Genomic DNA, 19,242 nt, shown 5'->3' with positions numbered 1-19,242 from the left:
AATGTGGGCAGGGAAATTTCTTCTGGGCTGTAGAAACTAGGGGGAGGGAATTTTATCTGCTGCCTTCCTATTTGAACTAATTACTTTTGCTTGAAATGTATTATGCTAGACATTTTCTGTGTCTTTCATTTCAGAAGAGAGAAATGACTGGATCACCATTCTGCTCAATGCACTAAAATCTCAACCACTTGCTCCCCAGTCTCGGGCAGTTCTACCTGAGAAGTGTGGATATCTTGAATTAAGAGGATACAAAGCTAAAATTTTTACTGCTTTGAATGGAAGCAATGTGTGGCTCTGCAAAAATGAGCAGGTGAGCATTGTTAAAGTAATTATAAATTATTAACTTGGTTGCTGTAATTACAAATTTCCATCAAGTGTCTAACAACGCACTTTACTTGTCTCAGCCCTTATTGGTTCTTTATATAAAGAAATCTTTGCCCCTTTTGTGAACATTCCACTAAAGATTTTTATAAGAGCTTTTGTCTTCATTGTCCTCAATTCCTCCAGCAACAGGAAGCTATTTAAAGCACATTCTGGTCTGGTCATCACCTTTTTGAGAAGTGAATAGCAGAGAACAGTCAGAATTAATTTTTGAAAAGTAGTCTTCAGCTAAAGCAACATAAATCCATCCCAATGGGTAATTAAGAAGTGCTTAATCATTTCTTCTCAGATTCCAGCTGTTAATCAAACCGGCTTGGTTCTATGCCTGCTGTGTTGCCCATGTGCTCCATTTCTATAGAAGAAGCCATCCAGGAAGCATAGGTAGTTTTTGGAATGCAACAGGTGTGTTTCTTTAACACATCAAACTGCTGGTAGTCAAGGCTATAAGGGACCTACTGAAGCTGGAACATTTTTTGAAAAGCAGCATTGAGGTGCTAATTTTTTGTTCAATGTTTACTGCGATTTTGTTATTTTTAAAATATATTTAAGAAGTCTGTTTAAAGCAACATTGAGGTACTAGTTTTCAGTTTGGCATTTACAGTATTCTGTTATTTTAAAAATATTTTTTGAGGTCTATTTTCTTAAATAGAAGCTTTAAAATCTTTTAAAATTTTGATTTGCTTTATTGGTTACATAAGGTCATTCCTTTATAGCTGGAAGAGAACTTCTAATGTCCTTTTTATAGATGAAGAAATTGAGGCAAAAATGGGTAAAATGAAGCATAAATGATTGCTGCCAGATTAATATAGTTTTCCCTTGTATCCTTTAACATATTTCCTGCAGCCAAGTGGATCTCCTATTTACATTTTGCAGTTAAAGTGGTTTTTCTCTCTGTTTGATGTAATTTAAAAAATAACACTGGTTTTTAATTACATCTAACAATTAAGAATTTTATTTTTCCATATTTCAATTTTTCATTTTTTTCTTTTCTATTTTTTTCCTCATCAGGATAAATGTCAAATCCCTTAGTAAAGATTTTGTGAGATTCAGAGCCTTTCCAGAGGACTAATTTAATGTTAATTCTCTTCTTTAAAAATCCTGGCTGCCCTTTTGGTGGTGTTTAGTGACTTGGATTTTATTTGCATTAGTCTCTATTTTTGCTCCACTTTTTAATCCATATTTGTCAGGTAGCCCCTAGGTGGTTTGTATGGCTAAAAACTTCTGCCTGCACCCTGAGCCTTGCTACTGTCTCAGGTTCTATACATCTTGATGAGAGAACTTCATATCTATATTACACAAATTATACCATAAAGATACCCCATTACTGTGTAAATGCATATTGATTTCTTTTTTGGTTTCTTTTGTTTTCATCTTCCATTCTGCTATCATCCAGAAGATAGAATCTGGAAATAGGTTATTGTTACATGTGGTCTTGAATGAGCACTGTTTCTTTGCTATCTGTTTTTAGCTGATCCATCACTGTGTATTTGACAATATCCTTAAGAACCATCCAGTTACTATGGGGTTAGCTTAATTATGTCTGATACTTAACACTAAAAGATGTTATTCAAAGGGGAAAATGTTTAATTAAATTTCAAAAAGGAAAGTCTATTGGAGGAATTCTTGAAAATGAAAAAACTCTTCTGTTCTTGCCCAGCACCAGGCAGTCAGCCTGTGATTTTAAGCTAATTTTGTCATTTAACTGAGGAGAAAGTAAACACAATACTCTAGAATCCAGTAGAGGGCTCTAATGTTCTAAAAATCTTTCTTTGGAAAAGGAGAATTGTCACTCTCCAGCAATTAGAAGACAGATTTGCCAAAGATGTCCTAACAGTCTGGTCATACTGGGCATCATAACCATGCTAGTACTTCTCCAGTGAATTTTCAGAGTTTATTATTAGTTCAGAATTAAAAGATGCTTGTTTAGTCAGTGTTAACATGAGATAAGATCTAGATGACTTGCCATTTTTTAAATCTGTTCCTAATTAAATGTGAGATAGAAAAAGGAACTGATCAAGAGGGCATTATACTGCCCTTCCCATTTTCTGCAAAACTCATCAAAACCCATGATTTAACATTTAGTGAGTATAGTAGGAAAGAATACTTTACCACTATTTAAAAAAAAATTAAACATTAAAAACAATTTTAGTTGTGTTTTAAAATAACATGGGCATTAAAATTCTTAGTAATTTGTTTTCTTAGCATGTGTTTAGATATCTGTGATTATAGTCAGATAATTGATTAGTGATGATGTGTTTGAAAGAATGTTTTCCAATAATTTGATCCTGTTTCATTACTTACAGTGAAGAACATCTAAAATCAAGTTTCAGTTCAGGCTATTGTGTGGTTTTTGTGTGTGTTTGTACTGGGAGTAGAGGAATGTCTCCTGCATGTCTTTTCTGTTTCTTTTCTTTTTTCTTTTTTTTCTGTTTCTTGAGAATGAAGAGTATAAGAGAGTGGAATAACTTGTGCTATTTCCTGTAAATAAGGATGTTTCAGATATGATAGATGGGTTAGGAAGGGTAGAGTGAGAATTAAGTAAGTTTAAATGTTGGTTCATTAGCCCCAAGTGAACACTCACTATGATCTCCCACCTGAAAGGAACAAAGTGAATTTTCAGACACCAGGACTGTAATTTATTTCTTGAGGGTTCCTCATTTTATGGAACTAAAGGAGGTTATTGAAAAAATGGTTTCAAAAAGTTATATCCTACCTACCTATCTATTTAGTTTTTTAAATGACTCAAATGATCCAAGAAACTGTTTTTCCCTCCTTTTCTCCTCACCCCCCCCCCTCCCCAATTATCTTTCAATTGAACCCTCCATCTGCTGACACTGAGCCCTTTCTTATAACAGAGAAAACAGCTAAGTAAAAGCACTTGAGACAGTGACTTTTCCCATCGTTCTCTGCAGCATTTATCTCCTATAGTTTCTCATCACTGTACTGAAAGGAGGGAGCTATTTTAAATCATTAGTTCTTTGGCACCAGGCTTGGTCTTTGCCGCTACTCAGTCTGTCTGCTTTTAGTGTCTTTTCCGTGTACGTTATTGTGGTCATTGTGTTTATAGGATTCCCTTGGTTCTACTTATTTCACCATAGTACTTCATACAAATCTTCCCATGTTTTTCTGCCTTATATTTGTTGTTTCCTGTAGTCCAATATTTCATAACATTCACGGACCACAGTCTGTAAGTCTTTCCCAATCAGTGTTCAAATTTGTTGTTGTCAGGACTTTTGATACCACAAAAAGTATTGCTACAGATACTTTGGTATATGTACAAGTCAGTCTTTGAACTCCTTCAGATTTATGAACAGTAACCTGATCTGTAGGTCAAAACTTATGATCAATTATGTGATATTTTTCCCATTATTGTAAATTATTATCAGCAATGAGCTCCTTATGTTACAGCTTCCCCAATAGTGTTAGTGTGTCTGTCTTCCTGCAGCCTCTCAACATTGACCCCATCCACCTTGTATCGTCTTTGCCTTTTAGAAACATTACTTATTTTAAATTGCATTTTCCTTAATAGTCATTTGAAGCATGTTTCTCACATGTTTATGGCTAGTTTTTAGTTCCTCGTTAGAAAATCATTCATCCTTTGAAGTCCCTCCCAGGGGTCAACTATTTCCTTAAGCTAGGAGAATTCTTTTCCCCTTTGGCTGATACCCAAGCCCTTTGTTTATTCTCCCTGTTTGTGGGAAGGGGAAGGAAAGGCGGGATCTTCTTCAGCACCTCCCAGAGAGGAAGTATGTTGCTGGTTCCCTTTCTGTAACATGTTGAAATAATACAGGACAGTGGTTGAAAGTTTTTTAGGCTAAGGCCAAGGGCAACCCTGGAAACTTGTTATAAAATGCTGTCTTTAGGAATCTTGGCTATGGAACTGTATTAAAGAGAAAATTGCTAAAGCAATATTTTTGGTTCATTGGAAAACTAAAATTGTTTGATGGATGGATCCGAGACAGTTGCAGTTGTTGGTCATGTTATAATGAGACTCAACTGCATTTCAGTTTATCTCATAAAAGTAATTGAAGCCATCAACTTAAGACACATTATTTCTAATTTGGACCACTATGGGTCTTTTAACCTTTGTATTCTAATATGAATTTATCCATAACGTTTTCTTTGTAAAATTTTCTGGCTAATTAAGTAGAGAAAGCATTATTGAATGCTGTTAGCAAATTAATAACTAAAACATTTAGCATATTCCTTAAGAAAAAAAAATGGTGATGTACTGCTTAATAAAGTATATAAATTGAAGGTGCTGCACTTTTTCAGCCTGCGAAGGAGCATGATGAAAAATTTTCTTATCGGTTTGAAGGTTAAGCATGCATAATTTACATGTATTAGTATGGAAGTTACCGTGCCAAATTAATTAAGTTCATTTTTTACTTGTATAGACTTGAGTACAGACATACTTTCATTCCTTTAAAGTGCACTTCAAATTATCAACTTTATTCCCTGTTGGAGCTAGCTTCTCTTGGGGCTTAGGTTACTCCCTGGGGTTTTAAAGTGGCATTAACTCTTTTTTGCCTTCAGATAGAACTTACTGTATAAAATAATTGCCTTGGGTGTGGAATTTAATCTATACATTTTCAACTTGTGAGGTAGGCATAGTATAAACAGCCTAAGGTTTCTTTGCATAGATAATTTAGTCCTAAAAGACTTCCAGGGTGCTAAACCACATTCTTATAGCCTGAAATGGTCTATTGACTTGTAAAAGCACTTAATCACATAGCACAGTTTTTACACTGGGCTCAGCATATTTTTATAAATGTTATGATTTAAAGGGAAAACAAAATATCACCAGTAATAAACATTTTAAGAATACTTCCAGAATGTTTACACTTTAACCTTCTGCAAAGCATTCTGTCTTTAGGCAAGGCTTAGTCCATTACCCTTCTCATATTAGAGCTTAGTGAATTTTCTTGATAGTGTTGAGTGTGTGACATAACTTTGTATTACAGAGTCAACAGTGCCTTTGGCACTAGGGACCAAATAAAGCAAAATTGACATGAGAACAGGATGGACATATATACAGTCCATTTATATTCTCCTAAGTACCCAGTATAAGATTTCTTTTCTTCAAGTTTCTTTCTTTCCCATTTTCTAGCAGTCTACTTTTGGAAGTTGAACTTATAGAGGAGAGCCTCCTATTTCATTGAGAAAATTTTCCCTCAACTTCCTTCTGAAAAGTCCTAAAAATTCTTATCACCAGCATACATATATATATGTGTGTATGCAGGTTCTGGTGCTGTATGATATGTGTGTGTAGATTTTATATATATATATATATATAATTATGTATAATTATTTCATATATAAATTTTATAGAAATAAATGTTTTATACCCCCCCACACACATATATGTACCTATATAATAACACTGCTTGTCTCCTATCTCAAAAAAGAATTCCTACTTGAAACTAATCACCCCAACTGCGTATTTGCTTTCCTTCACCTCCTACTTCTAACGAGATCTTTTTCCTTCTGTCTTAGGCAACTTTGACTCCCTATCTTTTGATTCATCTCTAGACATACTCTGGTCTCCAGGATCCCATTTTATTTAAATGACCCTGAACCCTTCTACTGCATCTTTCTGATACCATCTTTTTCTTCCCTTTAGTGCCAGAATTCTAGAGGAAAATCATCCACACTTTATGCCTCTCTTCTTCACCTTCAGCTTTCTTTTCCAACTCTTAAGACTTGGTTACTCTTCTGTCAAAGGTTACAAGTGATACTCTATATTGAGGGGTCCTTTTTTATTCCACATTTATTTTGACTTTCTTAATATACTTAAAGAAAAACTCTTGTTGCTGTTGTTAGTGATCAGTCCTGCCTTCTGAATAGTCTCCTGTCTTTTGGGTTTTGAGAGAACACATCTATTTCTTTTGCCTCTAAAATGATTATTTCCCCGCCCTTCACTGGTGACTTGCTCTCATCCAAAACCCTAATGTTCTCTCCTCTTTTTTTCTTACATTGTTTTCCAGACAATTGAACTCCAGTCAAATATGCATTTTGCCTTAAATATGCTCTCTATTTTTGATTAGGCGTTTCCTCATGCAAGTCTCGCCTTGCTCTCCACCTGTGCATGTTGAATTTCTGGGAAGCCTGAATGCATTTTTTAATTTTCATGCCCTTTCAACCCGGCCCAGTCTTCCTTTCCCAGTTTTCTTGAGCTTTTACTTTTTACTTCCCTCTGCGTACTCTGTTGTCCAGCAGGGATGGCTGTCTTATCCCATGTGACTTTTCTCTGTCTGTCGTCCTGTCTAGGATACTTTCCCTCTTCACTTCAGCAGTCTAGGTAGTTTGGCTTCTCTCATAACCTGGTTCAAATCCCATCCTCCCAATGAGGTCTCTTCCTGCCCCTCCCCCCACAACCTTCCCCCTATCCCACTGTCTTCCCTATGGGATCACTTCCCATTCTACTCTCTCTCTCTCTATAGGATGCTGTTAAAATGTTCCCTTCCATACTAGAACATAAGACCTATGAGGACAGGGACCGTGGTTTTTGCCTTTCTTTGTCCTAACAAATAGCATAGATTTATTATCATATTACATTTCATAAATTCTATAATTTATTGTTATTTTATTTTTGTTATATAGTATGTTTTATTATATAATACATAAATAATTGTTTTAGATAATATAGAGAGTGTAATTATTCTATATATTTTATTATAAACTTATAATAAAATAAATTTAATATATATTTATAATAGAAAGTCTATTTTATATACAATCATCTTTGAATGTTCATATTTGTCAAGGTGATATAAAAGTTGAAAATGGTTATAACAGTTCTGTACTTGGGATCGCTTCTTACTTTGTCAGTGATTGAAGTGTAAAAGATTGTACTTTAGCATTGTTATGTTCTTTGATGCATAAAAACATTATTGCTAAGTCACATAGAACAGACATTGTGGCATTTTGAAGGGAGAGGGGAAAGAGCACTGAATTGGGTGTCTTAAGATCTAGGTTTGAATTTCTCCCTCTCATGGCTTCTGATTTTTCATCTGTAGAATGAGGATTTTATTATCGGCTATCCTCCCCCTTTAAAACAACCACATCTCTTTTAAATTACTTTATTTCTGTTGAGGACACCACCATCATTCTCTTTAGTTATACCCGTTTGTAACCTTCAAGTCATTCTTGACTCCCTTCTCACCTCCCATATCCAATTAATTATCAAATTCTTGTCAGTTCTTTCTCCATACATTTTCTCCCCTCCTTCGCATTCTCTCAGTTCACATACTGCACCAAAGTCCCCACCTTCAAGACCTCTTGATCTTGAATTATTAAAATAGCTTCTTAATTGGTTTTTCTGTTCCCACTTTCCCCCCTCTATACTCCATCCTCTCTGGCTGACAAATTAATATTTCTCAAACATTTTTCTGATTGTCACTTACCTGCTCAAAAATGATCTATGGTTCCCCAAGGCCTAAATGTTTGCCATTTAAAACTCTCCAGAGCTGGCTTAATTCATCTCATTTCCCTATATTCTTAAGTGGTGCATGGAGTCAAGAAGTCCTGAGATCCAATATGGCCCCAGATACTTCTTAGCTGTGTGATCCTGAGGAAATAACATAACCTACGTGTGCCCCAGTTTCCTCATTTATAAAATGGGGATGAAAGGGATCACACCTTCCACACAGGTTGTTGTGAAGAACAAATGAAATAATAATTGTAAAAATGCTTTTCAGAGTTCCTGCCACAAAGCAAGTGCCATATACATATTAGTTGTTGTTATTATTTTTATTATTCTAAAGAAACTCACCTAATATATGTTAGATCTTGTTCTCCATCCCTCACTGAGCCTTTGTGTGGACATTGAATCGTCTTGGACATCCAGGACTTTTTGCCTTTTTTGCAAACTCTGTAGCACAATGCCTTGCAAATAATAGACACTTTGTAAATATTAAGTGAGTTAATGAAGTTGAATTTAGCATCTTTAAAGAATAATAAAGATGACGAATTATAGAAATTAGTTAACTCAAATTCTTTCTCTCTTCTGTTTCCTTCTCTTATCTCATTTCTTCCCCTTTCCCTCTCCATGTATAAAAAAATATTATAAAGTTGCTTTTTTTTTCTGATTAACAAGATTAGGAATCCTGCCCCAATGGCCTATTTTAAAAAATTTTCAGATCCAAGCCTTCTTGGTCCCTGAGAAAGTCTTAGTTTTGTTTCAAAGGCTCATTTCTCGGATTAGTTGGAAGGGATGTTACTTGAAAAACAATTCAGCTATCTGTTATGTATTAAAACCTTCACATACATTTCTCTTAATGAGCTTGTCCCTCACCACTTGCCAATTTAATATCAGTTCTTTATAGCTTTAATTTTCTAGGGCTTTTGGTCTCCAAATAAAGTGGAGATCTTAAGCAATTCTACCACACAGACCATTGGGATCTCAGTGGTCAATATTCTTCTTTTCGGGTCTGCATTTTCTCCTGGTTGCAGGAATTAACATTGATATTCATGCTCATTGCTCTGACAACCCTGGACAGTTTTCAAAGCACACTCTTGCACCCAAGCTTCTTGGGGCTTCACAACAACCCAGGAGGGTAGACAGGATGTCTATTAGAATACCCATTTTACAGATGAGAAAATTAAGCCTGTAAGAACCTTAAGGTGCTCTTGGCTGTTCTTTTGCACTGTGGCTGTGCTACAGAAGGTCACATGGCACAGTGTATGACAATTACTGTTTTTTACTTACCTTGCTCAGCTTTTTTTCTCTTTGGAGAGTGGTAGAACTTACTCAAAATAGATATAACACTTTAATTGAGGAAGGAATCACAATAATTATAGAATGATTGTAGTGAAGGGAGTATCATGCTGGGTTTTTCCAACCATAATCTAGTTCACTGCCTGGTATTTACCATAAGAAAAATAGCCTTATTCTTTCAGCTTTTTTTTTTTTAACACAACATTGCAGTGCTATTAATATCAGTTAAATTAAACCCACCTCCTTTAATATTTAACATGTAATGCCAGCTTAAGCCATTTTAATTATAATTATTTATGTATGTCATTCTATGATTCCACATTGTCTTACACCAAAGTGATAGAACCTTTCTTTTTCAAACTTAAAAGCCAAAGGGAATTTTAAATAGTTTCTTTTTTCTACTATCCTATAATTTCTAATATTTCTATATATCATCTAATATCAATTTTTCACTAAACTTTAAATGCTGACTTTGAAAGTTGGCATGTTATTATTTCACAAAAATTTTTTGAAGTTGCCTGGTTGTCTGATTTAGAAAAATTTGAGACATTAGTCAGCAAATACTTATTGAATATTGTGCCAGGTACTATCAACTTGGACTGATACATTTTAGTGACATTTAACCAATATGTTCAGAGAACATTACTTAATCATATATACTTTATATTTGTGTTGACTTATTTATAGATGCATTAATTTATCTTCTAAAATATTTGGTTCTTGACAATAAAGACTTTTATCCATAGATCCCTGGAATCTGGCATATCATAGATGCCTTAAAATGCATTTTGATTGATTTGATTCATCTTCTGAGAAATGCATATTTCCCCAATGCCCAGGCAAAAGGATTTTCTTTGATTCTGTAAACTTTTTCATTCCCCCAAATGTTAGTCCATTTGTACCAACATTTTCCAATTGTATAGAACTGAATTCAACTTTATAGAATTGTATGCAGTTGTTAGAACCTGAGAGAAATAATTTCTGAGGGAATGGGAAAGGTTTCTTTTTAGGAAATAGTGATCAGCAAAATCCCCTTTTTTGCTTTTATGACTGGAGGAAGGAGAATCCTTGTGTAGTCCATACTCTGAATGGCCTTCTCCTACTCCCATTTCTGTCAGCACATATTTTCCACTGTGACATAGTATAAAACCCATCTTTTAGGTGTTGCTGTTATGTTCAGGCAGTGTTGCCCAACTATTTGGTTTCTGATAATAGTCTAGCTCCCCTACAATTTACGGGTTTGTATAAAACCTCTCCCCAAGGGTCTGTGTCTTTCTTTCTCCCTAGTAAATACAGAGCCCAGGGAAAAGTGGGCTCAGATTTAAAGAACACATGTGGCAGAGGATAACCCAAACCCCCCAGACGTTCTTGAGCCAGCATCCTCAAGGTAGTTCCTCTAGTTCTGTGACCACTCTTCTGGGGGTCCTTGTAGAGCCTTGAATCCCTGGAATCTGACTTATAATAGATGTGATAATATTCCATAACATAATTTATGTGATCCATCTTTTCAGATTTCATCCATTTTAATTGCAACCCCATTGTAGAACTGGGGATATTGCTGGGATGCCATTGACAAAAACATACATTCTTTGGTTTTGAAAAGCTCACCAGCATTTTTGTCTTCTGGTCCAGGGGAACCTGAACCTCTCCTTCAAATGGACTTAGCTGGAGACCTCACCACTCAGTTCCCAGATGCAGGACTCTGGGGTCCTGAACAAGTTATCTCTACCCTTTTGAACACAGTTCCTGAAGAATGCCGGTAGTCATTCCAGTGGCTTTCAAAGATATCTGAACTCCATAATACAAATGAGATAAAAATATTAGAAACTAAAACAGTAAGTTAAGGTAAAAAATGATTTGGGGACAAGTTGCTGCTTTTTTGGAAAATGTTCACTGGACCACTGCCTAGTTGGTTGAAGTTTTAGTTGAATAAAGTATTGTCATATAAGCGTATCTTTTAGGGGATCATTAAAAGCTTTCTTGAAATAATTCTAGTAACTGATAGAATATTGTGGACAACATATACCTCATTTTGTTATTGTGTGATTTTGTTTTCTTGTGTTGGTTCTTCAAAGTGCTTATTTTTACATATCTTGGGGATTGAAGATTTGAGATGGAAACTTCTATTAAAAAGATGTTCTTAAGTTTTTAGCCGTTGATGTTATGTTCAGGCAGTGTTGCCCAACTACTTGGTTTCTGATAATAGTCTAGCTCCCCTATAATTTATGGGTTGAGTCTTCCAGATGTTTTCAGTTCTTTATTTGAGTTATAATTTATGGAAAGAATGCTGGCTCTGGCGCTGGTCCTACCTTTGACACTCACTATGTCATTCAAGTTCTTGCTGCCTCGGTTTCTCAAGCAATAAAATGAAGACTGGACTCGATGGATTCTGGGGATCTATTATCCTCTTTTCCAAAATATATTGAGGTCTGTTTTTATAGTGAAAAAATTTGTCATCCATCCGTCTATGAAAGATCATGAACTTCTGATAAATAATTCTAGCCATTAAGACATGTCTTACAAGTTATTCAATAGATGTTAAATTTTTGCAGCTTGTAATATGTTGTGTGGAGCCTGTTGTTTATAATTTCCTTGCATAATTGGCATTGATTACTGTCTTTGCTCTGTAATTTCTAATTATGATTGCTTATTTCTCACCATCATAAACCCATGATTCCATAAACAAATCCAAATGACTAAGCAATATTTTGGATGTATCCTTATTGACATTTTAGCTGAGTTCATCCAGCTGTCTGACTCGTTTGGGGACTTTTTAATTTTACCCTTGATTTAGGGTCTCACCTCTGCGAACCTGGGCTCAGATTGCTGGTGACACACTTTATTTTATTCCATTTCAGACCCACCGTACCAATTCCCAGACATTTCTATTTCTGGTACCATCTAAACCATCCTGCATCCTCCCTTCCTTCCACTATTAAAATGTAAGCTCCTTGAGGACAAGAAGGGTTATCTTGTGTGCTTCTGTTTGTATACCCAGGGCTTTGTACCATGCCTGGAACATATGAAGTTTTTAAATAAGTACTATTTTCTTTCTTTCATTCCATTGGGAGGTTGTGCTTGTAAAATCCACTGACATGTACCTGTTGACAGGAAAGAAGGAAATGAACATTAAATTCTTCCATGTGCTTAAAATGGAAGCTCAGGCAGATACAAATGCAACCCAAGAGTCAGTCCTGTTTGGAGAAGACAGCATACCAAGAGGGGCTGAAAATCGAGCTGGGAGGAAACAAAAAACCCATGAATTCATAGTTTTGAAGGCTGGAAGGCAGGAGTAAATCCAGGAGGGTAATACAGCCTGGCCTCCCAGGGTCCCTCCCCAAAATGGAAGCTCCAGGAGGAACTCCTCAGTGGAAGGATTTTAATAAAAATGCTTAACCAAATGTATTTGGTGTGGCATCCTTCCAGCAATTGGCCTATCAACATCAGCAAGTCTAGGTAAAAGAGATTAAGAGTTTTCTGATTTATTTTTATATATCAATTACAAGGCTTTGCTCTTTTCCCAATATAGTGAACATAATTTTATTATTATTAGACCATTGTGAACCTTTTCTCAGTGATTTTATGTGTCCTTTTATAACATCAAATAGAAGTAATATACATATATAACACATACATTGCATGTATTATGTATAATACATATATATATATATTCTATACATATATGGCTCTATTTCTTAAATTAGAGAAAAATCTTTCTGTTTTGAAGTTTTACTTTTGTTCAACTATATGGATCAAATAGTGATAAAGCTTCCGTCCCGCTGTAGGGTTAGGGATGCTTCGTGGTAGAGAAGTAAGCAGCATACTGGATGGAGGTGGTGCCCCAAGTTTAAATCTGATGTTTCCTAGGGCAGCTGGTGCCAATGGCACATCTGAGTGACAAATGTTTGAGCAATGGGTTCTAACATCCCTGGCACCGAAACTTGGCATTTGATATTTCCAAGAATAGATTGAAAATTTCAACAAATAGGAACTGTTTTTTTTTATCTTTATGTTTATGAATATGAAGCATTTATTTTTATTTCTCACCATAATTTTTTATATTATCTTGATCAATCTAAACTAATCTTAGCTAGATTTTATTTCTGTAAACTTATATCATGATTTTGATGACATGTTCGTGTGAAAAAATATAAAGTACAAGTTAAAAAACCACTTAATCTTAGCAAGTATTTGAAATAGTGCTGAGAGCTTCATATACTTAGACATTACATGAAGAAAACTTTCTCTGGCCATTATCATGAACATTTTATGTAAAGACCTTTGCCATCATGAAGAGGCTAGATAAATTAGTTAAACTTTGTGAATGAAAAGAAATTCTGTCTATAAAATCCCATTTCCTAGTTAGGCATTCTCATTTATGGTTCACAGTAATGCAGTCCCATTTGTAGCAGTGTTTTAAAGAATATCTTAGTACATGCTAAGAATTATCTAGTATTTGTGCATAGAGCCTCAAACACAAAAACCTTCCCACAAAAGCCTTTGTAGTATTATTTCTTACCTATTCCTGTATAATACAAGTCCATCAATGTCTTCTGTTTTCCTGGATGAAAATAGTGCTATGGTGATGTCATCAATTATCATTGCTAAAAAGGACTTTAGAGATTATCTAGTCTAAATTCCTCATTTTTATAAGATGAGAACATTGAGCTCCAGAGACTTTTAAAGTAAGCTAGGCACAGTATTACTTACCTCCAGAATGAAAATTTCCTTCATCTGCTATTTGATATATTCCTTTTATCTACTTTTTGTTCCTTGATAAAACAACAATTCATAGTTAATTACATTAATGAGAGATGCATACCATGTTTTCACTGAAAGACTACAAATGTATGAAGTTCTTTTGTGTAAATATCTTATATTAGTGAAAGGGTCCATTTCCTGTTAAGACAAGACTTGGCTGAAAACAAAAACATTCACCAAATGATTTCAGATGGGGCTGTACAGAAAATGTCTCCATAATTATTTTTATAAAAACCTCTGATTTCTGTTTTAAAATTCTTTAACTTTTATTCTATTTTAGTAGATAAAAGTGAATGTTATTTGAAACTTTACAAGTGATACCTTGTCATTTTTATAACTGAAATAATAAACATATTTAGATGGCCAAATGAAATTATTTTTATTTTTATTGAGAAAGTTATAGTTACATGGTGGTAAGTTTTTGGGGGAAACATTTGTTTTCAGTTTTATATTTGTATATATTATATATATTCTTACATGATGGAATATATACATGATGGAAACTATTTTGAGATTATGTGAGTATGTTATTTCTACTAATATTTTTTCATGTCAGTTCATGGGACTTTTAAGTTTCTATGAATTAAACTTTCATGAAAAAGTATGCCTTAAAAACATGAGAAAATGCAAACAATTTTGATAAAGCCTATAAAAAATGCTTCTTGAAATCCTTTTTGCCCATTTATTTGCAAACAAATCTTTATAAATATATAGTCACAAATATTTCTAACTATCCAACCAAATCTTCGATTTTTTTTCGAACCTAACTGATCTGGAAACAAGTTATAGCTTAATAAATAGCTTTATTTGCTGTTGCCAGAGAGCAGAACAATTTATTTGGGGAGATTTCATGGTTTCACCAGTATGCATTTAATAGAAAGCACTTTTTATCTAAAGTATTTACCAGCATTACATTATTCAAATATTTTCCTTCATTAATTTTGACTTCAACTGCCTTTATGAAATTATATAGTCAGATTTCTTGGTATAACTGATTTTATTTCATAATTTGAATGTGACTAATGATACCTTTATATATATTATGAAAAATTAGCACAAATATTCTTGGTATAATGATAAGGAGCCAGGTAACAGAGCTAATTGATATGAAAATGAAAAGGTGTTTATTGAGAGATCATGTGTATATATATATATATATATTTTTTTTTTTTCCTAGAATGCTAACAGCTCTAGGAACCTAAGAACTGGGAGAGACCTTCTCACAGGTCATTTAGTCTAACACATATTCAAATGAAAATCTCTTTTATGACAACCCTGACAAATAGTCTAGGCTCTTTTTAAGCACTTTTGGAACCAAGGAAACCTAGTGCTTCTTGTACTCTTAGTACTGTTATTTCACTCTTATTGTAGCTATAATTTTTAGGAAGTTTCCCCTCATATCTACCTGAAATCTGCCCTTCTATAATGTCTGCCCTACTCTGACCTGGGACCAGTTAGAACAGATTTAATCTCTTTTCTCTATCACTGGCCTTTAGCTCCTTAGACAGCTAGGTGTGTGTAAATGTGGAAAGAAAACAATATTCTGATTTATTTTTTTTTTGAGAGAAGCAGATTTTTTGTTTGTAGTTTATAATAAGCATATAAAGATAAACTTTAAGGATAATTTGGCCTGTGATCCTCTCTTGCCCAATTTATTATGAACGAATGTTCATGGGAGGAAACATTTTTTTTTAACAGACTATTTTTTTTAACCTATTTTTTGCCAGGAAGAGATGGTGGCAGTTGCCATGATCTTAGTTTTTTCAATATTAAGCTTTAAGCCAGCTTTTAAACTTTTATCAAGAAGCTTCTTAATTCTTCACTTTCTGTCAAGAGTGGGATATGTTTGCATGTGTGAGTTTATTGATATTTCTCCTGGAAGTCGTAATTCTGGCTTTTGATACCTCCAGGCTGGCATTTCTTATGATATACCCAGTATATAAATTGAATAAGGTGATAGTATACAACGTTGCCATACTCCTTTCCCACACTTAAATTAGTTGTTGCACAGGTTTCTCAGGAGAGAAGGAAGACGATCTGATACTCACTCCCATCTCTTTGAAGACTTGCCACATTTTATTGTGATCCACAAAGTTGGAAGCTTTAGGTAGTTGATGAAACAGAAGTAGATGGCTGTTCTGGAACTCCTTTGCTTTCTCCATAATCCGCCAAAAGCTGGCAATTTGGTCTCTGGTTCCTCTGCTTCTTTGAAAAGCAGCCCGTTCTTCTGGTATTTCTCAGTTTACCAAATCTAATCCCTTATTTATCACTTCCATTTTATATTCATAAGGGATGTTATTTATTCATACCTGTTATATCAGATGGTATTAGTAGAGTCCTCTCCACATATGACTGGTAAGATTTTTGTTGAGAGTTTATTAAAGATGAATTTATTTGTCTCTTTGGGGTCTCCTACTATAAGGCTTAGTGTAATTTCCTCATTGCTTAATCATAGGCTAAGATACAGTAGTGTGACATTAGTGTGAGGAGGGGGGCACTTTTATATTTAGCAAGAATAATCAAAAATATTTTTAAATGAGTGAAAGTGAGAATTGATTTTTAAGACTATGTTCTATGAGGATTAGATGAAGGAACTAGAGATAATTAGCATAGGAAAGAAAAGAATATGGGATTTTTGGTGTAGGGTGAAGGCTGTCTTATCTCTCTCCAAGTATTTAAAGGGTTTGGGGGCTTTTATTTGGGGGAGGGATTAGAGATGCCCTCCCAACTTTCAAATGCTATGATTTTATGCTAAATTTAAAAGCCTAAATTATATATTCTTCATTTTAGATTAAAATGTATTAGTTGTGGATATTTGGAAAATGTAGAAAAATGTATTCACTGTGGATACGGTTACATTTTTTGCATTGTTGGAGGGTATAGGGTTCATAGCTGTGTTAATGAGGTTTCAGAATCATTGAAATCATAGCTAAAAATAAAAACATTTTGAAAGCAACTGCATGAATCGTGACTGAGGAACAATACTTTTTACTTGAAAATATTTTTGAGAAGAAAAAGAATATTTAATATTTAAATATTTAAAATTCTATTTTGTTATATTTTGAGTGATGAATAATATAATTCCTATAACTGTAAGTTTCTGTAAATGACCAAGGCATATCTCAAGTAGCTTATGTTTGAATGGACACACAAATATGGTAGTGCAGGATGAATATCGAAAAAAGATGCTTATATGCTGTGCATGCCATTTGATGTGGCTTTTGAGACCTTATGATTTTTTTTCCTCTAAGAAAAGAAATGCCACATTTTCACATTCTTTCCCTGAACTACAGTATGAAGATACCAGCCACTTAATTAAATGTTCTTTACTTTCATTTGTTTATATAAATCTTTGTACCAAAATATTCAATACCTTATTTCTTCTTAGTAGTGCAGTAATATTTTTAACTGATGATTTTAAAATGAAACATAAATATATCTTTACTGTAATAGTCTTTTATTTGAAACTTGAATGTATATAAATTAATATTAAAATGTGATTTAAAAATTTTAATAGTTTATATATATTATATTTATATTCATAATAATTCATTACATTTATATGTCTTTCTACTAGAAAGATAAAATATCTGTAGTATGTGTTTAACCAGATGGTCCCTTCTGATATAGAAGATAGACTTTTTTATATTTTGGTTAGAGGAAAAAGAAGAAACTTAGTTATTGTAAGTTATAACAAAAACTTTTTAAAAACTGTTATTCAAAGATTACTGGTAAGTTGATCTCTTTTCTGCTGTTATCAACATGTCCCCTTCATTCTTTATATAATAGTTATTGTCTTTGTTTAGAATAGCAATTCTACCTTTTAGGTTTAAATTTCTTGCCTTGGGAATTGGGGGGGAGGGGACCTGAGTTTTTACAATACTTCTCTTTAATATTCCTATATTTCTGCCTAGAATTTTTTAAGGTCATTGTTCTACTTGAAAATTTTACCTTCTTTTCTTTTTTTTTTTTGGAAATTTTGTACATTTGTATGTTAAAAGTCTTGCAACATGCCGACTAATCACTGATAAGGTGGTTATTCTAGCTGTATCCTCAATTTCTTTTAGTATGTGACATCTTGTTCATGAAACCCTGTGATATGAGTGTTCTTCATACCATCTCTGAACTTAACTTGGATTTCAGTTCACTGTTAACCATTTATTTCCTGTAATAGATGGATACTCTGGAGTGACTAGAGAGATACTAGGGGAAATGTCAGGGGGTTTAGTTGTAATGGAGAGAGTGATACTAGGGGAATACTTCAAGGTGTCTATCAATTCCCTAGATGACTAATTGATTAATATTTTTCCTACCCTCCTCCTCCCTCAATACCTCCCTTCATCCCCCACTTATAAAGCCTTTCAGCTTTCACCCCTCTCCCCTCCTTCCCAGAGTGAACTATGAGGTTTCTCTCTTTCTCAAATAAGGGGGTTTATTGGGAAAAAACAGGACAAGGATGGAAGATGAGGTGAGAGGGATTGGGTTATCCCTAATCTATAAGGAGGGTTAGGAGGATTTGGGGAAATGTCAGTCCTGTCACAGCTGTGACACAAGTCTGTCAGGGAGATGGGAAGATACCTGTTTAATCTTTCTTCTTCCTTCAAACTCAAGTCTCAGAGACACTGATATCTTCTTCACCACACTCAGCCACCAGCCAAAAGTTAATTCACAAATTTCTCCCTCAGCTCCAAAATCACACCAATCCCACAGCCTAGGACAGAAGCTAACAGGTCTTGTTCAGAGCTTCTTCCCTGTTCAGCCTGGCTCAAAAGCCACCAGGGTCTCTCTACCTCAGGTCAGAAGCTAAGAGGGGTCCAGTCAGAAGCCTCTCTCCCTAACCCCCAAAAGCAAGTCTCTTTCCCTCCTCTCTCCAAAGCCAAGAGAGAAGTTCTTCAGCTATCGGGTTAGCCTAACTATCTATTCTTATCTCCATACTACCTTAAATATTCTGTTACCCTCCCAAAATAACAAAATCCTAACTTATCTTAGCTATTCTCTACCTAGATGCTAAGCTAAGAGTGGGTATAGGAAAATGGTTTAGGTAAGGGATTTACATGAATGTAATTTCACAAAACAACAAATCATGTAATAATTTTCAAATAATTCCAACAATTTCCATAACATTTTGAACATGCAACTGTCTTATCTCCTAATGTCTATAAATTCACTAAGTAAAATCTTCTAGTACTAACAAATGCTAATCTACAATCATAATGCAATGTATCTTCTATAGTTAAGTAGTTCTATGTGTCTGTCTCTACTTTCCTAAGACTTGAACAAATTCACTAAGCTGTCACTAATGTTAATAATTAGAATATTAATAAATTACTTGAATATAGTTAGCTTGTTAGTAAATTAGTATTCACATGTATACATTGGGT

At 34.3% G+C, this 19,242-nt stretch overlaps 1 protein-coding gene across 5 annotated transcripts in view; it reads left to right on the top strand.

The window, feature by feature from the left end:
• ARAP2 (ArfGAP with RhoGAP domain, ankyrin repeat and PH domain 2) overlaps positions 1 to 19,242 on the top strand; it is a 224,507-nt gene that overhangs the window by 87,245 nt on the left and 118,020 nt on the right. For all 5 annotated transcript variants that reach the window (XM_056802513.1, XM_056802512.1, XM_007496580.3 and 2 more), the window contains exon 9: positions 135 to 310. In XM_056802513.1, coding sequence (XP_056658491.1) covers positions 135 to 310 — 176 coding nt within the window. The remainder of the gene's footprint in view (positions 1 to 134; positions 311 to 19,242) is intronic.

This window comes from Monodelphis domestica, chromosome 6 (genome assembly GCF_027887165.1).
Source record: "Monodelphis domestica isolate mMonDom1 chromosome 6, mMonDom1.pri, whole genome shotgun sequence".
In the NCBI taxonomy this organism is placed as follows: Eukaryota; Metazoa; Chordata; class Mammalia; order Didelphimorphia; family Didelphidae; genus Monodelphis; species Monodelphis domestica.
Note: the sequence above shows the minus strand (reverse complement) of the source record. Positions and strands in the feature narration are given on the sequence as shown.